Source organism: Pseudorca crassidens, chromosome 6 (assembly GCF_039906515.1).
Source record: "Pseudorca crassidens isolate mPseCra1 chromosome 6, mPseCra1.hap1, whole genome shotgun sequence".
Lineage (NCBI taxonomy): Eukaryota > Metazoa > Chordata > Mammalia > Artiodactyla > Delphinidae > Pseudorca > Pseudorca crassidens.
The window spans coordinates 38,285,114-38,306,132 of record NC_090301.1 but is presented as its reverse complement, the minus strand read 5'-3'; the positions used below and the strand labels follow the sequence as shown (position 1 = coordinate 38,306,132).

Below are 21,019 nucleotides of genomic sequence, written 5' to 3'. Positions count from 1 at the left end.
TTAGAACAGGGACGAGGTGAGAACCCGAGTTTCGGTAATAAGGGGAAGAAACTGCTGGAAGTACCCGGCCCGCCCCATCACAGCGAACGGGGTTACTGGGTCCCCCACATCTCTCTTAAGTGTTTTAGGGAGACGAGATAGTAGGGAGCATCCTGGCCCATTATCTCCTCACTTTCTTCTCACGGGTTTTTCTCTCTTCTCTCCGCCTTTCGAACTCCTCAAAGGAGATCTTCCCTTCCAGATAGTCGATGAGCTCCGGGCTGAACCCCGACATGTCTGCGGGGATCTGATGTGCAGTTCCAGAAACCGAAACAGAGAAACGGAAGAGCAGAAGCTCCCAGACGCTACCCCCAGGCCGAGGCGCTAAAAACAAGGACCCGTAGTCCTTCCGGGAAAACTGCCCGGCCTGCGCCGCAACCGCGGCGCTCGGGTTCCGCAGGAACTTCTGGCCCCGCCTCTTCCTGGCGACGTGGGCGTGGGCAGGACCCGGACTGGACAGCGGCTGGACCCTCCGGGTCGCCGCGCTTGCCGCCGGGCTCAGGCCTCCGGTTTAAGCTTATTAAGGAGTTGGAAAAAAAAACGTGCTTTAAGAAAATGTTCCTTTATCTGCATCATTTCCCGCAATTCTCCATTAAAATTCTGACTCTCAATCCATTTCTTTTTTGAACATTTGTTTTTAAAATTAATTTAATCATTGGTGTAGTGATTTTTTTCCTTAATTTAACCATTTCCTCTGCCACGTGCACGTTCCACTTTCCAGTTCTGCCCTGCCACAGAAAGCTAAAGTCCTCCCACAATTTATGGTTTAACTCTCATCTCCTCCAATCAATGGCACCATCAGTTTTCCCCTCTTCCACAAATCCTCAAGCTGTCCCTTTCCTCAGATTCCTTCTCAGTCTGTAACTAGGTCATCTAGACTTCACGTCCCACCTCTAATTCTCACCCAAATTTTCTTCTTTTCTTAACAGTTAAACTTTTAGAGAGAATCAAATATTTGCTATGATTAGCATACACTATTGCCCATTTACTATACAGGCTGTGTACTGTCTTATGCATATTACATTCATATCTCAAAATAATCCTTTTGGATTATATTTTATTATTTTATGTTATTCCTAATGCCAACGTTCTGAATCTAATACGTAGTAGAGCCAAGATTCAAACCCTGGTCTATCTGACTCCAAATCCCATACTTGGAATTAATATGATATACTGCCTCTCCTCAGTGGAACACTTCTTCAGCTCCTACACACTCCTGTGGTTTATATTTTACCTTGTCTTATAACTATTTCTCTGCTGTCCTCTTCTAAAGACACTAGCTAGCTGTCAACATCTTGAGAACAGCACTACCTGATACATCTTTGTGAACTTTCCTCTGTAGGCTAGTAATCTATGCTCAAAACACATTTATGAATTCAGCTGGATGGAACTGAAAGTGCCTTGGGAATGGGCAAGGGATAAGAGGTACGGAATGCAGCTCAGTGCAGCTGAGGTTAGGGACAAGTTACAGGGAGCCTATCACCTGGCTTGGCCATTGGTGCCTCTTTATGACAATCCAAATGAGGAAAAGCAACAGTTGGATGGGAGAATGAGGGGCCAGGACCTGTAAGAGGGGAACTTCCAGGTGAGAGAAAAAATCTCCAGCTGGAAGTCATTCCTTTCTCATGATAAAGGATCCTCAGGGCCCTATCTGGGTATAAAATATGGGAGGCTAGGTGAGTGGGTTGGAATAAGGTAATCCACAGAAATCCCTAATAGGTAAATTCCCCCCTGAATTTCTCCAGGCTGTCAGGGAATTGCATTTGAGAGGAATTCGAGTCTCTAGTCCTTAGGAGAAAAGAAGGAAATCAAAAGGAGCAAATCTGGTCACCTGGTAAGGAGAATGTTCTCCTAAGACCCAGATGGCTTAGACTAGCTTGTTTGTTATTGGCTGCCTGGAATATGGGAATAACAATTGTGATGATATAGATTCACATTGCAGAGATTTGCAGCAGGAAGCAAGGGGTGGGAGAACATTTTTTCTGCTGTGGAACACCTTGATGATGTGACAGTTTTGTTTTTTTGGTTTTTTTTTTTACAGGTCAGAATGTAGCAACAGGTCTTGAAATTGGAATCTTTCTGCTTTTCTTTTCTCCACTTTGTTGTAAGTGATGTGTCCCCTGGTGAGTCAGAGGCATCCACATTACCTTGAGATGAAGTGGAATTGTTATAGCAGTAATGAAAATAGCAAGAAGAAACTTTTCAGACTTTCAGACTGATTTCTGAGAATCAAAATGGAATGTCTGAAGAAAGCAGAACATTGAATTTATACCATGACGAGAGCATGAAGAGTACACAGGGAGGGAATGACTCCCTCCTTCCTCAATGGGAGGAGCCAGGATGGGGTGTGACACTTTTGGGAAGACAATTTTCCCATGGTTCTCTCACTTTTTTGCAAAAACTTGTGACTGCTTTCACTCTGGACTATCTTTTCAAGGATGTCTGGAGAACAAACAGCCTTGAAAGATAGAGATATTGTCTCCCTCTGGGACAGAGGGCAGATTTGTTTTCTGACCAGTATGATAATATTTCCCTCTGGGGCAAAGGTTGGGCATGTTTGGGCATGTAGCCCCCTTGTAAGAGTGGGGATTTCCTAAGTTTGGGGTTCCTCAACTGTGGCACAAACCAACTAGTGCCCAGTAAACACCTGGACTCACCTCCACACGGCCCCCATGATACTTGGGGGACAAGGAGAACCAACAGGAATGTAAAACACATGCTGCCTGCTGAGCCATGAATAATAAAGTCTATTGCCTTAGACCCACTGGTCTCAGGGCCCACCAGGATCTGTGAAATTGCAGCACCCAGTGTGTAGCTTGCAAATCAGGTAAAATCTCACACCCTTAATAGTTCTTGACCACACTAGACCCAGGATAGGGGACAATAGGCCATGTCCTAGGGATGGGGAATGGAATGCTCATCAAAGAGGAGCAGAGTCAGTGTTGAGAGGCTGTCAAGGACCTATGCAGAGAAGGACCACAGACCCCTTGGGAGCCTAGATCACCTGCAGAACACTTATTTTCATTGCAGGAAACACTACACTTCTGCTGTTTTCCTAACGACAGTTCTCGGCCAAGGACAAAATCGCTTCCCCAGTGGCCTTTTAGAAATGTGAATAGGGAGGTTTTGGTGGTCAAAATAATAGCGCAGGGGTGGGGAAATCACTAATATACCACTATACATTGTCTGGGGACCAGGTGTGCTAAATGGTCACCACGAAGACTTGTCCTTCCCCAACTGACAATACCATCACTGATAAGAAACTCTAGTCTAGTGGAGTGTAGGCCTCCCATCAACAGCTACCTGCCAGTTGTGAGGAATGTTCCAGCAGAAGGATGCATGTCCTGCGCTGAGACTTTGCAAGCTCATAGCTAAAAGTCCCCTGTGGATGCCCTTCCTTTTCAGAGGCCTTAAAACTAATAAACATTCCCTCTGTGGAGCTCTTGACAACCAGAGCAGGAGTGGTGAAAGGGAAAGGGAAAGCCAGTCACTGGTACTTGAGTGGAACTGGACAGGGGTGAAGCACTCCCTACCACTCTACCATTTATCTGAACAGGCTTATTTTTATGAGGAATAGCTCATCAATAATTACTTATAGGACTTCCCTGGTGGCGCAGTGGTTAAGAATCTGCCTGCCAATTCAGGGGGCATGAGTTCGAGCCCTGGTCCGGGAAGATCCCACGTGCCACAGAACAACTAAGCCCATGCTCCACAGCTACTGAGCCTGTGCTCTAGAGCCTGCAAGCCACAACTACTGAGCCTGCATGCCACAACTCCTGAATCCTGCACACCTAGAGCCCGTGCTCCGCAACAAGAGAAGCCACCGCAATGAGAAGCCCACACACCGCAACTAGAGAAAGCCCACGCGCAGCAACGAAGACCCAACGCAGCCAAACATAAAATATAATTATAAATAATAATAACATATCTTTTAAATGGTAAAACAAAAAAGTCTGGCATTAACTAGAAGCAGCTTCCATTACTGTCTGACTAATAGCAAAATAACACACATTTATTTCAATTCATTAAGTATTTATTGAGTGCTTGCTACATGCAAGGCATTGTACTAGGTGCTGGAGAAATAAAAATGGCTTATATATGATCTTGGCTCACAAATATCTCACAACCCTCCAGGGAAAACACTTATACAACTAATTACAATAGAACATATTGAACCAGATATAGAATCTGTTCTTGCATAAATATTTTATTCTTGATATTGAATATCAATCATCCACAAAAAAGCCACAGAAAACTATTTTGGAATGTACAGACTAGTGTTTTTAGGATTACACTGTTTCCTTCTAGTACAGTGTTCCTTTTGCAGAAATGAGAGAAAATGATGCAGCTCTTCATAAAGAAAAGTAGCTATTTCAGATGAGAATATGAGAATCAGAATGATACAGCCTCAGTTGGGGAGGGGTGGGTGGAGGAAGAGGGTTGGTTATGAAAGAAGGGAAATCCACCTGTTTCTCCTCTCCCTTCCTGAGGTTGTATGTGGAAGAGCCAGAGGTGAGGCATGGCTAGGATATCTGGTGTAGCACAATGTCCACCTCTGAACATCGTGGCAGAGAACATCTCCCAGAGGCCCAAGAGACTCCTAAAATCCCACGTTTCTTTGCCTTCCATTTCAACTTAATTGTGGATATTCATCACTTACTCTCCCTTGATATGTAACTAAGACTGTGAGATCTTTCAATAGCATATGCTGACCATGGGAATGCATCTTCCTTTTAGAAAAAAGATAAATTTAAAACCCAAATTCCTGTTACATATAATGAACTAAAGTAAAAATGAGCAATGTCCCTTTCAAATAAAAACAGATGGATAAAAGGTAAGAAACATAGAAGACAAGCTTAAAGGAAACATAATTTAGAAGATCATTTCTTTTGACTTTATGGTGTTTCTGTAATCCTTGCAATATATGCCGTGCTCTACACTGGTATCTATGGTTATTGACTGAGAAAAAAACCCATGCACGGAAGTCACATATGGCCCAAAGCTCAAGCTGTTTACATAGCTTGAGCTACGTAGACTAAAATGTAGAATAAAATCATTACAAATTAACAAAAATGGAGGGAAAAAACACATAAAAGTTTAGCCATGACCATGAATCAATTTTTCTAATGAGAAGCTTCGTCTGTAGTTTTAAAACCACCAGACATCTGAAAGAAAACATTATAACGAATGGAAAATGAAGATTAACACAAAGACCCAAAGATCAACATAGTTCAGTGAAAACTCTTTTTGTCTTCATTTCCTAATGAGAGTTGTTAGGAAAGGAGAGCTTGTATTTATGAAATATTCTCCAAATCAGAAACTTTGCTTCTTTTGCAAAGTTGAATAATTATTATATTACAATATCACTAACTGGGTGCTTTCTCTTTTTTCCTGCTCTTAAATATTTCCTTGTTTCATGCTCACACAAAAGTATGTATTTGATGTTTTCTCTGATACTTTTTATTAGAAATCCATATATGCAATTTATAGATGAATAAACTAAGGCTTACAAACAACTTGTATGCAATACTGTCTCATACTGAAATAGGTACTTGGTATTAACAATTATTCTGTTTTAGTGTCTGTTACCCTAGGGCCTGAGTGTGAAAAATAGTCAAGGGATCCTTCATTAATATACTTGTGTTTATTCTATTTTATTTTCTCATTGTAGGACAGTTCTCAAGTGCATATACCACATGGTAAATTGCATCCTCTTAGAATAACAATCATTATTTTTAAAAAATCACCCCATTTAAAAGAGCTAATCATCAAAACCCTTTCACAATCATAATGAAGTGCAACAATGGTTTGCTTCCTCACAATTTCATCCTATGCCCATGAAAGAATGGGAGTAGATTTTAATTATGATTCGGTTCCCTTTATTTATTAATTAATTTATTTTATTTTTTTTTTGCGGTATGCGGGCCTCTCACTCTTGTGGCCTCTCCCGTTGCGGAGCACAGGCTCCGGACACGCAGGCTCCGGACGCGCAGGCTCAGCGGCCGTGGCTCACAGGCCCAGCTGCTCCGCGGCATGTGGGATCTTCCCGGACCGGGGCACGAACCCGTGTCCGCTGCATCGGGAGGTGGACTCTCAACCACTGCACCACCAGGGAAGCCCCGGTTCCCTTTATTATTAAGCCAAATGAAAAGCTAACAGACTAGAATCATAGTATATTTTCTTCGACTGCACCATACCTGTTCCTTTTTAAATGGCAGGTATTTATTTGACAGGAATGCTAAAGTAATAAGAATAGTAAAATTCAAATCTTAGACATAAATTTCTAATTTTTTTCCTATGAAGGGCTATCTTTACTAATATTCTACTCTTTTTCCCCCTCTAGGTGAGGAAGTTCAAGCTCAAATATATGCTTAATACTTTCTCCCAAAAGAAATCATTCTTTTAAATTTTTACTATCCATTTAATCCAACTGTACAGCTCAATATATTTCTTTACAGATAATTTTCCACATAATTTAGCTCTATGACCTGGTCTGAAAAAAGATATAGGTATAAGTATGTGGTTTTTAATTATATTTCATAATTCTATCGAGTGATAGTTCTACTATTTTAATATATCTCTCCCCAGAAAACTATGCTTTAAAAATCATAACTGTCATTTCTTTTTAAAACCAGACTGTAAAATATATGAACCAAATCAGAGTATTAACAGTGATGAGTATCATCAGAACTGAGCAGTTATTTACATGAGGAAATAAAATCATTTTTCAAATAAATATTTTCTAAACCTCTTTATGACTTTATGACTGAGTTGTATGTTTAGATAGATGCTGGGAATAAAGGGATGAGTTTTACCTGCACTCAGAAGAAACATTCAGACTTTGAGGTAATTGGGGAAGGAGTTTTTCTGTTCTTCATAATCTGCAAATGCAGAAGCAATAAGTTCTGATTGGAAAGAGAGAGGTCCGGGATTCTCGTTCATGGAGGAAATATTTGAAAACATTCCAAGATCAAGACCTCTTCCTTTAAAATATGCCTGAAGGGTTCTGAAAAACTGAAGAGAGAAAGAAAATGTTCAATGTCATTTATCATTTAAACACTCCGAATACTCAAAGATGAGTATTTTTCCCCTCTCATTTCCCCCCCAAATTGACTTTAGAGCTAACCCAGGAGGCAGGAGGTGGAAAACTCAGAAACACAAGCTGTGGCTCCTTCTCCCCTTCCCCCTCCTTTCTACCTGACATTTCAACTCTAAACAAAGATAATTCACCATTCTTGAATATCAATTATTTAACAGTCCACAGTGAGAAGATTCATTGGCCATCTCTGAGTACTGAAGTCAGAGATGAAACTGAACTCCACAGTGATCAGAGCTCAGGTGTCTCCTCTCCGATTGATGGTGAGCTAGATCCCAGTCATCTCAGACGTGGGGTTTTCAGCTGTGTATTCTGTGAATACACAGAAGCTGTGCAAAGTGCTCTTTGATTGTTTTAATCCTATATTGGTATATTTCACATCATTTTCTTTAGAAAAACTATATTTTGAAATCGTAATGTCATCATGTTTACTGTATTTGGCATATTTTTAAAAGAGAAGTTTTACTGGTATTTTGAATTCTATTTCCTAGATAACGTTATGTTGAAAAGAATGCCTAGCAAATTAAAAAGAATGCAGGTCGACTTTCAGTTTTTGCAATGGAGCTTTGCAAGTATTGGTTATGTGAGAATCTGTTTTGTTATCAGTTCGACCTAAGCTGTGCAAAACGTAATTCCCTGGTATGCTCTTGATTCTGTATATATCAATATATTAGAAATTAAGGCTATGAAGTCAATATGTATATAATATTTACAAATGTAATGTGCTATGTGTGTATAAGGTCATTTCTAAATATAAATTTGTTTCTCCGTACAGAAACAAGTGTAAATGGGCTAGAACACCGGCCACTAGGCTAGCAAAATTCTTCTCTGGTCCTGCTGGGGAACCTTCTTAGCCCTTGGCAGCCTCCTCTCCACCGTGCTCTAGCAGAGTGCAGTGTGCATAACTCCAAGGAGGTGCCAATTTCACCCTGCAGCCTGGCATGTCCCAGTGGCTGTTCTTACCAGATCTCGGTTTCTAGGATTGTTGAGGGGCTTCTATTTTTCTTCGTTTCTCAACACGGCTCCATGCACAAGCCCAAGTTGCACCAGGGCAACAGCCAGCAGCAGGAGTGCTCTGGGCATTGTGGAAGGAAGCTGAGTGAAAGGAAGGACCAGGGAAATGTCAATGGCCAGAGAGAGAGATATAGAAGAGGGAGAGAGAGGACAAGGGAGGGCAAAAGTAGAAAAGAGAAAGAGGAAACATTTTTAAAGGGAGACAAAGAAGAAGAAATAGTATATTGGTTCACCTGAATTTTGCAGCCCTCTTTTTTTCCACATTCATTTCTTAATGAACTCCCCTAAAACCAGTTATTAGCTTAAAGGAGTCCATGATAAGGAGAATGTTATACAGTGATAAACAGCAATTATGAATACAACCTAGAAAGTGAGTATGCCTTTTCATCTGAAAAAAATTGCACTTTGTTGTCTCCAAAGAAACTGCAATTCTTAACAATAACAACAAAAAAAGAAAAAACAACCAATCTTAAATTACTTTAAGTGTTAAGACAGCAGTCTTAAAAAAAAAAAGAGAGAAAAGAAAAAAATATACAGCCCGAACTGAAAGATGCACCTTACACACAGGTCTGAGACAGACACACACCACACCAGTGTAAGTAGAGATTGTATCCCACCCCAAGGTGTGAAATGGAAATGAAACACACAGAAAGAGCTAATAGAGCTTACCAGGAGTTTGCTTTTGCCTGGCCCTGGTTGTTTACCCTGCCTACAATCTGCAAGGCGATTCATGGCTACTTATAACCAGTGGATCGGCTGCAGGTGGGAGTCATTGATGTGAGCGGGGGTGGGGGGCTCAAAAATAATGATTCCATTTTCATCCACAGCACAAAGACCCTTGAGAATCACATCTTCAGGCTTCTTCAGGGTTAACAGTGAAGCTATTTGTCCTAAATACAGCAGACTCTCCTCCAACCACTGAACATTTCATTTGGATGTTATAGAACACACAAGGCACTTCCACACGGCAAAATGGCTTTCTCCTTTTTCACTTTTAAGAGAAGGTATATACACAGCAGCTGGGAATATGATAATGATTATCCCACCTAACAGAATGCTCTTTTGGAGCTATCAGCCTTTCAAATTAATCACATTTTTTTAAAGAGAAAATTCTATTGCAAGAGACAAAATTGCTCTTTGTGACCCATACCTTATATTTCTTCTTAGAATCTCAAGAAGCTTTACAAGTTTTAAATAGTGGTATGGTTAATCATAATACCCTTTCAAAATAGAGCAAAAAGATAGCACATGTTTTGTGGAAAAAAGAAAACTTACCTCACCTATAGCATCCCCTTGCTAAATAAATGCCATCTGCAGAAAATGGAAGGGTTGAGAAATTGGACTTGACAAACTGAAGTTGCTTTGGTTCCAATAGTTCAGAACAATCCAGAACAAGCTCTTTGTTGAGAAGGCTAGTAATCTGGACCGGAAATTAGAATACCTGGCTACAATCTCAGTCTTGCCATTTTGACCTTGGGAGGGTCATCATGACCTTCATTTATTCACGCCTTTGTTTATTCAACAAACTTTTACTGAGTGCCTACTATGTGCCAGGCACTGCACAAGGCTTTGGGGATAAAATAGTAAGAATAATAGATTCCCTGCCCTCATGGAATTAACAGATTAGTGGGCAAGACAGACGTTAATCAAACCATTATATAACAAAGTGTATAATTATCAATGATGATAATTTCTATTGAGATTATGGCACTATGACAGGGTAGAAGAGGTAGATTCGATGCAGTCTCAGGGATCAGGTAAGGCTTCTGTGAAGAAGTGACCTTATATCTGGTAGATGAGTAGAGTTACCTAGGCAACCTAGGGAGAACAGAGGGAGAAGAGGTTCAGACAAGGTGAACAACTGTACTAGACCTTGTGGCTGGAAGGAACATGGCAAATTAATGCAACTGAAATTAAGTCAGTATCTGAGGAGTATAAGGAGCAAGGTGGGGGGCTGATGCAACTTGGGCCTTTAGAGGTAGTCAGATTATGATCTTTCTGCTGCAAACAATGCTAACTGATTGAAAAGTTTTAAGCATCCAAGTGACTTGATAACAGACTTGCAATTTTAAAAAGCTATTCTGGTTGCACTGTTGGAGGACAGACTGAGCTAGAAAAGAGGGAGACCAGTTAGGTGGCTACTGCAATAGTCCAGGCAGGACAAGATGTTAACTTGGATTGGGGTGGTAGCACAGATGCAGAGTTGTGGGTGGATCTCAGAGATATTTAGAAGGTACTGATAATGTACTGGATACTATGGGAGGCAGAGCTAAGGGGAAGAGAGTTTCAAGGCCAATCCCTAGGTCTCAGGATTATGCAGCTGAGCAGACTACAGTGCCATTAGCTGACATATCAAACACCGGCATGAGGAGATGAGGCTCATGGGTTCCAGGTGGGACACATTGAATTTGAGGAGCCTTGGAGATCTCCAAGTGGGGATGGGGAGTATACAATTGGATACACAGGCCTGAAGCTCAGAGGAGAGGTCTGGAAAGGAGATGTAACTATGGGGGCTGTAAATATGGCATGGAAAGGATGAGATTACCTCAGTGAAGATTAGCAAATGAGAAGAAAAGGTGACGTAGGACTTGAGCTTTGAGAAATTTTAACATGAACCAGCCCTAAACCAGAATCTATATGAAGGAGACCCTGGAGGTAGGGGGAAAACCAGGAGAGGATGGGAGCAAGAGAAGAAGATGTTTCAAGAAGGGACAAATTGGGTAAATGAGGACTTAAAAGGATCCATAGAGCATTAGAGATATTTGGGTAGATGGAGGTGAAGGTCAGATTAGAAGGGACTCGATGGACAGGAAAGAGAGAATGAATCCATCAAGCTCTTGAGAAGTTTGCCTGTGTCTGTGTGTGTGTGGGGGGGGAAGGTGCTGATTTTATTGTTAAGACTTGACTCTGTCTAAATGTCAGTGGTCATTGCTTTCTTTAACCTAACTATGCACATTTGCCTACCATCACATCTCAAAGTTTTCTCCTATATTTTCTTCTAGAAGCTTTATAGTTTAGCTTTTACATTTAGGTTTATGATTCATCTCGTTAGTTTTGTATATGATGTGAGGAAGGTTCCAGGCTTATTTTTTTTCCCATATAAGTATCCAGTTACTCCAGAACTGTATGTTGAAAAGATTTTCTTTTCCCATTGGAATGTTTTGGCACCTTTGTCAATAATCAATTGACCATAAACACATGGGTTTATTTTTGAACTCTTTGTTCTGTTCCACTGATGTACTTACTACTTATCCATCCTTTTGCCAATACCACACTGTCTTGATTACCATAGCTTTATAGTAAGTCTTGAAGTCACATATTGGTGTGATTCTTTTCCAAAATTGTTGTGACTATTTGAAATTGTTTGCTTTTCTATATACATTTTAAAATCAGCTTGTAGAGTTTTAGAAAAATAGCCTGCTGCAATTTTTATTGAGATTGTATTTAATATATATATCATTTTGGAGAAAAATGACATCTTAAAAATAGTGAGTCTTCCTATCAATGAATATTATCTCTCTTTATCTTAGGGCTTTAAAATTTTCTCTAAGCAATATTTTGTAGTTTTTGGTGGAGAGACCTTGTACATATTTTTATTTATTCCTAAGTATCTTATAAATGGCATTTTATAAAAATTATTTTACAGTTGTTTGATATTTGAATATGGAAAATATTTTTTGTATATTGACCTTAAATTCTGTGTCCATACCAGTCCTAGTAGTTGATTTATATATTCCTGAGGGCTTTTATAAATTACTGGATTTGATTTGCTGGTATTTCATTAAGACCTTTCACATTTATGTTAACAAGGAATGTTGGTCAGTAACTTTTTGTAATTTCTTTGTCATGCTTTGACATCAGGCTGTGCTTGCCTCATAACATGATTTGGGAAGCGATCCCTCCTCTTTTATTTTCCAAAAGAGTTGTCAACATCGGTGTTACCGATGTTCAACAGAATTAAAACTTCAATACAATTCACCACTGAAATAAACTGGGCCTGGAGTTTTCTTTTGGGAAGCTTTAATTTTTCTAAGTCAGGTTTATTAGCATGTAACTTATATATCCTTTTTAGTAAAAAGTTCCACAAATTTTGTATAGCTATGTAAGCACCATCACAATCAAGATTTAGAACATTTCCATCACCCCCAAAGTTCCCCTCAAGCCCCTTTGGAGTCAGTTCCCCTGTAACCACTCTTATGTTTTCTGTCACTACAGTTTTTCCTTTTTCTCTCATATAAGTAGAATCACACAATATGGCATGTTAGCATACTGAACTTAAGAGTCATCAATATTATTTTACATATCAGCTGTTCACTTCTTTTTACTTGCCAAGTAATATTTTATTTTATGGATGTGCCACAAATTTTCTACCCATGCACCAGTTGACAGACACTTGGTTTGCTTCCAGTTTGGGGAAATTATTAACAAAGCTGCTATAAATATCTACATACAGGTCTTTGTTTTGACATGTTTTCATTTCTTTTGAGTAAACATATGGAAGTGGTATTGCTGGTTCATATGCTAAAGGTATGTTTCACTTTCTAAGAAATTGCCACACTGTTTTCTAAAGTGACATTCTCTTTTGCATTCCCACCAGCAATGTATGAGAATTCTAGTTGCTTCAAATCTTTACCAGTACTATTGCCAGTTTTTGAAAATTTTTATTTTAGGCGTTGTGGTTATAATTAGCATTTTTCTAGTGACTATGTTGGGCATCTTTTCATGTACTTAGTTTGTCACCCATGTATCTTCTCTGGTGAAGTGTTTAAGTATTTTGCTCATTATAAATTTAGTTGTTTTCTTGTTGGTGAATTTTGAAAATTCTTTATATATATTTTAGATACAAGTTCTTTATCAGATGTATGTTTGGTTTTCTCTCACTTGCAAATTGTGTTTTCGTTTTCTTAACAGTTTTTGAACAGTGTTGAAGTTTTTATTTTTGGTGAAGTCTAATTCATCAATTTTTGTCTTTTATGATTTGGGCTTTAAAAATATTTTAAAATTTCTATTTTAATTTCTCCATTGGCATTCTAGCTATACCTCTTTGAATTATTATTTTAATGGTTGCTTTAGGGATTATAAAATGTAATCTTACACATAGGGAACCACAGGTAATAATACTTTAAAATTAGCTGGGGTCAATTGTAAAAAGAAAAACTTCAATTATTTCTTAAAGTTTTTCTAAATGTATTAATCTATTTAGTAAATATAATAACTGGACCATAATTAAAATTTCTGTTATATAAAACTCCAATACATACAAAAGTAAGGAGAAAAGAATAATGCAAGTCCACGTACTTATGACTCAGCTTCAACAGTTATCAACACATAGGCAATTTTGTTACAGACATAATTTTTGTTGTTGTTAAATCAGGATTTTGAATTATCTTGGGTCACTGTTATGATTACTCATTTGAAAAAATATTTAACAAATTTCTACCATGTAAAATATGCATTGCTAAGTGTGGGACTACAAATAGGTGTATGGAAAGGGACACGATCCCTGCCTGCTACGAGCAAACAATCTATATGGAAAAACAGCATGGTGTGGTGGAGTTTCAGAACCAAATTTAACCATGTTCAAAACTGGACTCTGCCATTCTCCTGGGCAAATATTAATCTCTCTGCACCTCAATTTCCTCATCTGTGAAGTAACCCTACTTTGCAGTGTTGTTGTAAGATTTAGAAATGATACGTATAAAGGGCACCTGACATGTAGATGCTAAATGTCACCATTATTAAGAACTGCACATAATGTGACCTAATGTGATGATTCCCATAGGATATGAAACTATGACAGCAAGAGCTAGAAGTAGGTATAAGATTAGTCCTGACTGGCAATTGGTAGATTTTTACGGAGAAAATTTTGACAGCAAAGATGTGGGAAGAAGTTCTTGAGCAAAGGCAGTGAAGTAGCAAAAGGAAGACAAAGGAGATGCAGTAGCCAAGTTTGCATGTGTGGCAGACTTGGCTCATTGTTTCCTTTTATCCCTTTTGTTATGGGCGGAATTGTATTCCCCTCCCCCCCCAAGTTTCATATGTTGAAGTCCTAACCCCCTATCAGCTGGCACATTGATCTTGGACTTCTCAGCCTTCAGAACTTGAAGAAATAAATTTCTGTTGCTTAAGCCACGGAGTCTGTGGAATCCTATTATAGCAGCCCAAGAAATACACCTTTCTTCTTAGATGTTGTTTGGGGTAGCACAAACCCAGCTTAAAAACTTGATTCCGCCATCTCCCTTGCATTTCTTTAGTGGTGATGCGATATTATTCTGGCCTGTGAGCTGTAAATGGAAGTCCCTGAGAGTGGGAAAGGGAGAAGAGAGGGAGAATCCTTTCCAAATAAAAGGCAAAATTCCTTTTGCTCCTTTCCCCTCCTTCCTGGAATGGAAATATCATGCAGCCACAGTCTTGTTATGAAAGCCACACATTAAGGATGGAGAACAAATGCGATAGAAGGAACTTTGGTTCTTGATGACTTCATGGAGTCTTATCCTGGACCTTCTACCTGAAAATTTGATTGTTTAAGCAACTATTTCTCAGGCTTCCTGTTTCTTGCAAACTAATCCTAACTGAAACAGCCTGTGTGGGGAGGAGATGGGTGTCTTTAGGAAACGGTAGGAGAGAAGGCTGGAAATGGATCAAACTGTCAAGGAGTTCAGACTGTTTCCTATCAAACATGGGGGAAGATTAAAAGGTTTTGAAAAAGTGAGTGATAATGCTAAATTGCTGTTTAAAAAAGGATTAATGGGAATATGCAGGAGAAAAAGGAAGAGGGTGAGACAATGAGAAGATCATTTGTGAAGCTGCTGCAAAATTAGGAATACTAGTAATGATGGTCTGAATTAGGGTGGGAGTCAGCAAAGAGTGAACTAATGTAAGGGTGGCCCTAAAGTGCTGGACTCTTCAGGGCCTGTGGTATGCAAGGAGGAACTAGATGGTAAGCAAAGGAGACATGATCAAAATGAATGGAGGTTCAACTTTAGTAGCTGGAGGATTTAAGAGAAATTTGGAAACTGAAAGTTGTTAATTAGGGAGGGAGAGAAATCATAAGGTTAAATTTCAACAATGAGTTGCAACTGAATTTGTTTAGTTTGGAGGAAACTAGAGATTGGAGAGCTGGAAGAAAGCACCTATCATTTCTTGTACACAAAGGTGTCAGATGCATTTGGTTCATTAACTCATTTAATGGTAATATTTAAGATAATATTATTGTCACAATTTATGGATGAGGATACAGTCTCAGGGAGGCTAAATACCTTACCACTGATTCAGAAATACTTAGATATGGAACTGAGGGAGCAAGTCTGTCTGACTTGGTGAATCATCAACCAAGAATATAACACTGAAGCCACAGATGAAATCTCTAAGGGAAAATATAGAAAGAGTAATAAGGAAAGCTGTGGGCATATCATTGGAAACATTTTTTTCCAAAGCAAAAGGAGTAACTAGTATGGTCAGAAAAGATTTTCAGAGAGTAGGAAGTGAACTAGTATTGATAATTACATATTGCAGAACTCAGACAGTCTGGTTTGAATTCTACTATGGGCAAATTGCTCAATTTCTCTGAGACTATTTCTTTTCTTGTAATGGAGGATAATAATCCTCCCTCTAAAGGTTTTTATGGAGAATGAAATGAGAAACTGAACGTGAATGTGTCTGGCATGGATTCTGGTACAATAGGTACTTAGTGAATGTCTGCTGAAAGAATAAAGTATAGGTGACAAGGTGGTCTGTAGAAACCCCACAATATGGTCTAGAATGTTTTTACTGAAAGAAATTGCTTATACTTTTCAGTTTTTCTATGATTTGTTTCTTTTCTTTCAAAGTTGAATTACAGAGTATATTTCTGATTAAGGATTCCAGTTAGTTGCATTTTGGCACCTAAAGATCCTACTGCATTTTAGTCTCACTGGAACAATAAAAAAAAGTTAATTTAAAACTATAAGGTACTGCAACAAGACGAAGAAAGAACAAAATGGAGATTCAGAAAATCCATTCTCCACTTGGTCCGCTGTAGTTAAGGTACCTAGGATCTTGGGAAAAATGAAAATTAAGATAGGCCATTGGCTGGCAGCAACTTAAGACATTTTGGTTGTGTTCATAATATGCTACACACAGGGAGTCAAGCAAGGTCCCACGTCAAATCTAACACAGAAAGAGGCTTGTCTACCACATCCAATTAGTTGCTAACCCCTAAAGAGTCCCCTTACATTGTTTCACTCTTTTTTTGGCTCCCAACCTAGTTTAAATTATCATTACTAGTATTCCAAATTTTGTAGCGGTTTGATAAATGATCTCCTTCTCCTCATCTCACCTACTTCCCTTCTATCCTGCGTATTTTATTCCCATTAATTTTTTTACACACAAAGATTTTACAAACTTCAGTATCAGAAAAGAACTCCCCAATGCTGGCTCTACCAGTTTCATTCCTGTCTACCCTACCCAATAGATCACAGCTGAAGGATTGTAAGTCATGACGTTTAAGGTGCCCTACTCAATTCCTTTGGTCATTAAATGTTTCTAACAGTAAGCCAGCTTGGAGCCAGGCATTATTTCTGTACCCCAAGAAGGATATCAGGGAAACAATGCCTCATGTATATTTTCATGTTTCCGCATGGTTTGGCTTCCTGAACAAAGGAAATTGACATGCTATAAAGACATGTCTCCTTTTCCCAGAAACACTTACTCTCCAGTGCTCTTCCTCCCCTTGCCTCCTGTTGGGTAGAGCCACACGCTTACATTCTATGGGAAGATGAAACCTGGAGCCGTCTGTTTACATTCGAAAAGACTGTAAAACATTTGTGAACAAAGGCTTTACTTCCTCTCTCAGGAGGGGAAGAGGGCAGCATGTAGCTTATATAAACTCCCAGATTTATAATTTCAGAGTTACTTTCCTGTGGTGCAGAACAAAACAGAAAAGCCCATTTGAACATTCAGGGTTCACCTGGCCCCCCTCACACTGCCCTCAAGGGGGAAGAATGGGGCAAGGGGAACTGCCGTGGTTATTGCTTTAAGTAATAATAGTTGGTTCCTGATCCAGAAACCTCATTTTTTTGCTTTCAGGATAATATATAGCTACTAAAACCTATTAAAGACAACCTCAAAGGCTTACAAAAATATATTCTAAACTAAGTTTCTTCAGAAGGGGGTTGTGTACATTCTAAGTGGTGTGCAAGGCAACATGTTGGGATGTGGGAGGAAAACAATTCATTTTCATGTTTTTAATCTAACAAATTAGTGTACCAGCATTTTATACATGAATTGATACCAATGCCGTTACTCAGCCTTCTTCATAGCTGATCATACACAGAGTGTGAGATATATTCTGAGAGAAGAGTGGGAATTCTACAGTTTGTTGGAGGATGACAGGGCACCCCACTAGTTTTTTTCATTCACTTGTTTAAGCATATTGTGACATGGTAACATCTATGAGCCAGTTAAAATCCATGCATTATATTATTTATCATATTATCTAGTTTTAATTAACATAGCTATCACAAAATGAATAAGCAGCTTAAAAATATACCTTACAAGACACTACTCCTTACAATAAAATCTGAAAATAATACCATTAATGCAAATCAACAAAAGAAAATTTACCAGTGTCTACACTTCTACTCTTTTGTCAGGCTCATTAAGCATTAAAAACAACAGGGACTTCCCTGGTGGTCCAGTGGTAAAGAATCCGCCTTCCAATGCAGGGGACGCGGGTTAGATCCCTGGTCAGGGAACTGAGATCCCACGTGCCACGGGACTACCGAGCTTGCGTGCCTCAACTAGAGCCCAGGCACTCTGGAACCAGTGCACCACAACTACAGAGCCCATGCGCCCTGGAGCCTGCCCACCACAACTAGAGAAGAGAAAACCCGCATGCCACAACTAGAGAGACGCTCACGTGCCGCAGCGAAAGATCCCGCATGCTTCAACTAAGACCCAACACAGCCAAAAATAGATAAATAAATCTTAAAAAAAGAATTAAAAACAACAATTTAACCATATCTGATAAGTTATTCCTCTATTAAAATTACATATATTACTATATACAATAAAATTATATGTAAAAGTTACATATAATTAAAGTTTACATATTATTATAGTAGTAGTATGTTTATGGGGGTAAAGTTCAAACGTTTTTAATGATAAGGGTGTGCAATCAAAAAAGTTTGGAGATCACTGTCCAAAACAATCACATTTCCTTTTACAGTACTGTGTGGATCTGTAATTTATATATGTAACTAAACCTTTTACTTATTCTACTTAAAAATTAGCTAGAACAAAGATTTTTTAAGTGCAGTGACTGTTACACATTCCTAGTTTAAAATACAACTATATTGCACACTTTGGTTTTCTAAAAAGAGTAAACCAAGTTCCTTTCTTAACTAAATTCTTTTTTTCTCCAGTAGGTCAAACGTTTTATAGAAAGGTTTTCTTCCTCTCTCCTCCATCCCAATCTTGTATCATTTTCTTAAGGGCAACCAACCATCTCTGTAACCACATAAAATACTGTTCTTTCCTGTAAGCCAGGGAACAAAAAGAGTGTGAATCATGAAGTTTCCTCTTCAAACACCTTCTAACTAAATATCTGCAATTCCAGAGTAAAAAGGCCTTTACTGTTTCAGTCAAATCTTACACTCCAGTCCCTAGATCATTCTAGCTGTTTTTCTCAACCTTCTATAATACTTTCTTGATCAGAATGGCACAAATACTAAGGGTAAAAAGCATAATGATTGAATCTTTTTTAGCATGTGAACATACCTTATAGAACTATTTGATACTGAAGGATAGGCTGATTTACATACATGGATATTCAAATGAGCACACAACTGCAAAACCTGAAGATTTCCATTTACACAGTATACTACGATTTAAGCACATCTAGGAAGTCTAATGAAACTCAATTCTTTCTCCAAACATATTCAAGAGAAAAGCAAATCACCAGAAGTATTTTTAAAATTTCAATTTTAATATTTTATGTAATGTTGTTTGAGTTGATCATCACTCTTGACCTATACCCAGTATGAACTTATATCTATTAAGTACAGTAAAATGTTTTCATTCACTTGATAAGGTAAACTAGTCTACTATTCCTTAATTTCAGGCCATATCCAAGTTCTAACTGTTGGAAAGAAAACAATCTCTAAACTAATTATAATCTCACACACACACACACACACACATACACACACACTAACCCAGGGATGGGAGACTGTTTTCATCTCTAAGGGTTGTTTAAAATTCAGTCCAAGAATTGAGGGGCTTTTCTTTCCCTGAAATATTTTATATTTATCAGCTCTTTCAATTAAAACTATGGAATAATATTATTTAAGCACAGCAATTATGAAAAAGACTTTAGTTCCCTAATATTGCATGGTAGGCATACTTCTAAAATGGCCCCCAAGAGTCTCACTCTCTAGTGTATACATCTTGTATCATCCATGCCTCTTGAGTGTGAGCGGACAATGTGTATATGGGAATATGATGTTACCTTATATGGCAAAAAGGATTTTGCAGGTATAATTAAGGTTGACCTTGAGTTAATCAAAAGAGAAACTATCTAAGGTGGACCTGAGCTAACAAGAGACCTCTAAATCTGGGTCTAAAGGTCAGAGACAAAGGAAGTTGAAGAGATTCAAAATGTGAGAGGAATTCTCCTGCTGGTCTTGAAGGAGCAAACCAAACTTTAGTGGAGGGCTACACAGCAGGGAAAGACACAGGGAGCTAAGAAGCTGACAGCCAGCAAGAAAACAGGAACCTCCACCTGTAACAACCTGAATGAGTCCAGATGGGCCTGCAGTCCTGTTACCTTGATTCCAGAAGTGTGATTCTGAGCAGAGAACCCAGCTGGTCTGTGCCCAGACTTCTGACCTACAGAACTGTGAGTAAATAAATAGGTGTTGTTTTAAGCTGTTAAATTTGTAATCTATCTATCTACCTACCTATCTATCTATCTTACAGAAAGAAAGTGAAGATGAAGTGGGAATTGATTAAAGAAAAACTAGTGGGAAAGGCCTATGAGGCTTTCATGCTGTACACTCTAGTGGCCTCCACGTTGGGTGGTTTCAAGATAATCCTCTAAGTATCCAAGGAAAATATCAATATTAAAGCTTCTAGTTGTATATTTCTCATCTTTAAACATTTACCCTTTGGGGTATATTTAATAATATACACAATGTTAACACATGCAGATAATTTATAAATGTTCATATATTTAGAGATGCTGGTTAAAATAATTTAGAAAACACTGTTCTAATCAATGTGTAAGAAGACACTAACCCCTCAAAAGATGTCCTACCCCATTTGACTCCTGTCATCCATTCTATAATAAAGTTTAGATCTATACTAAATTCTCAAATTATGTAGTGTCACTTTAGTATCTTGTAATCCTAAAGACAGCCTTTCTAGTTGCTTCTAGGAGTTCTAACAAGTTAAATTTTATTGACTAAAGCAATGTTTGAGGCAGTTGTTAAAACAGAATCCCAGGTCTCCTCCCCACAGATCAAATTTAGTACTTCTAAGATGACCAGGGAATCTGTTTGCAAAAAATGTCTAAATTATTCTCGCGTAATTTGAGAAATGGGGCACCCAAGAATATATATTAAGTTAGCATAAGAAAAGTGGAAAGCATGGTCTCTGGGAGAAACATGACTGTGCAATTCTTTAAAATAGAACGTGAACCATAAAATGTCCATACAAATGCATATGGGAAGCTACAAGATATCAAGTTGGGAAATACTAGAAATTATCTTGCTTCCAATATTTACCTGTTATGTATCTTGTTTATCATGTCCCATGCTTAGGCGTTCAAACTTCTGAAATGCTAGACATGCTATAAAGAAACCATTTTAAGGGTTTTTCCTGAGATGGTAT

General features: G+C 38.6%; 2 protein-coding genes across 7 annotated transcripts in view; both read right to left on the bottom strand.

The window, feature by feature from the left end:
- Positions 1-413, bottom strand: part of GTF3C3 (general transcription factor IIIC subunit 3) — an 86,332-nt gene extending 85,919 nt beyond the window's left edge. For all 6 annotated transcript variants that reach the window (XR_010944333.1, XM_067741139.1, XM_067741137.1 and 3 more), the window contains exon 1: positions 173-413. Coding sequence is in view for 5 of the 6 variants with exons in the window: in XM_067741139.1 (XP_067597240.1) it covers positions 173-274 (102 nt within the window). In the remaining variant the exon portion in view is untranslated. The remainder of the gene's footprint in view (positions 1-172) is intronic.
- C6H2orf66 (chromosome 6 C2orf66 homolog) lies at positions 172-20,931 on the bottom strand. The gene is given in 3 exon segments (XM_067741142.1): positions 172-555; positions 6,855-7,053; positions 8,099-20,931. Coding segments are annotated over 2 exon segments (300 nt in total). The 5' UTR covers positions 8,219-20,931; the 3' UTR covers positions 172-555; positions 6,855-6,873.
- Between the last annotated feature and the right edge of the window lie 88 nt (positions 20,932-21,019).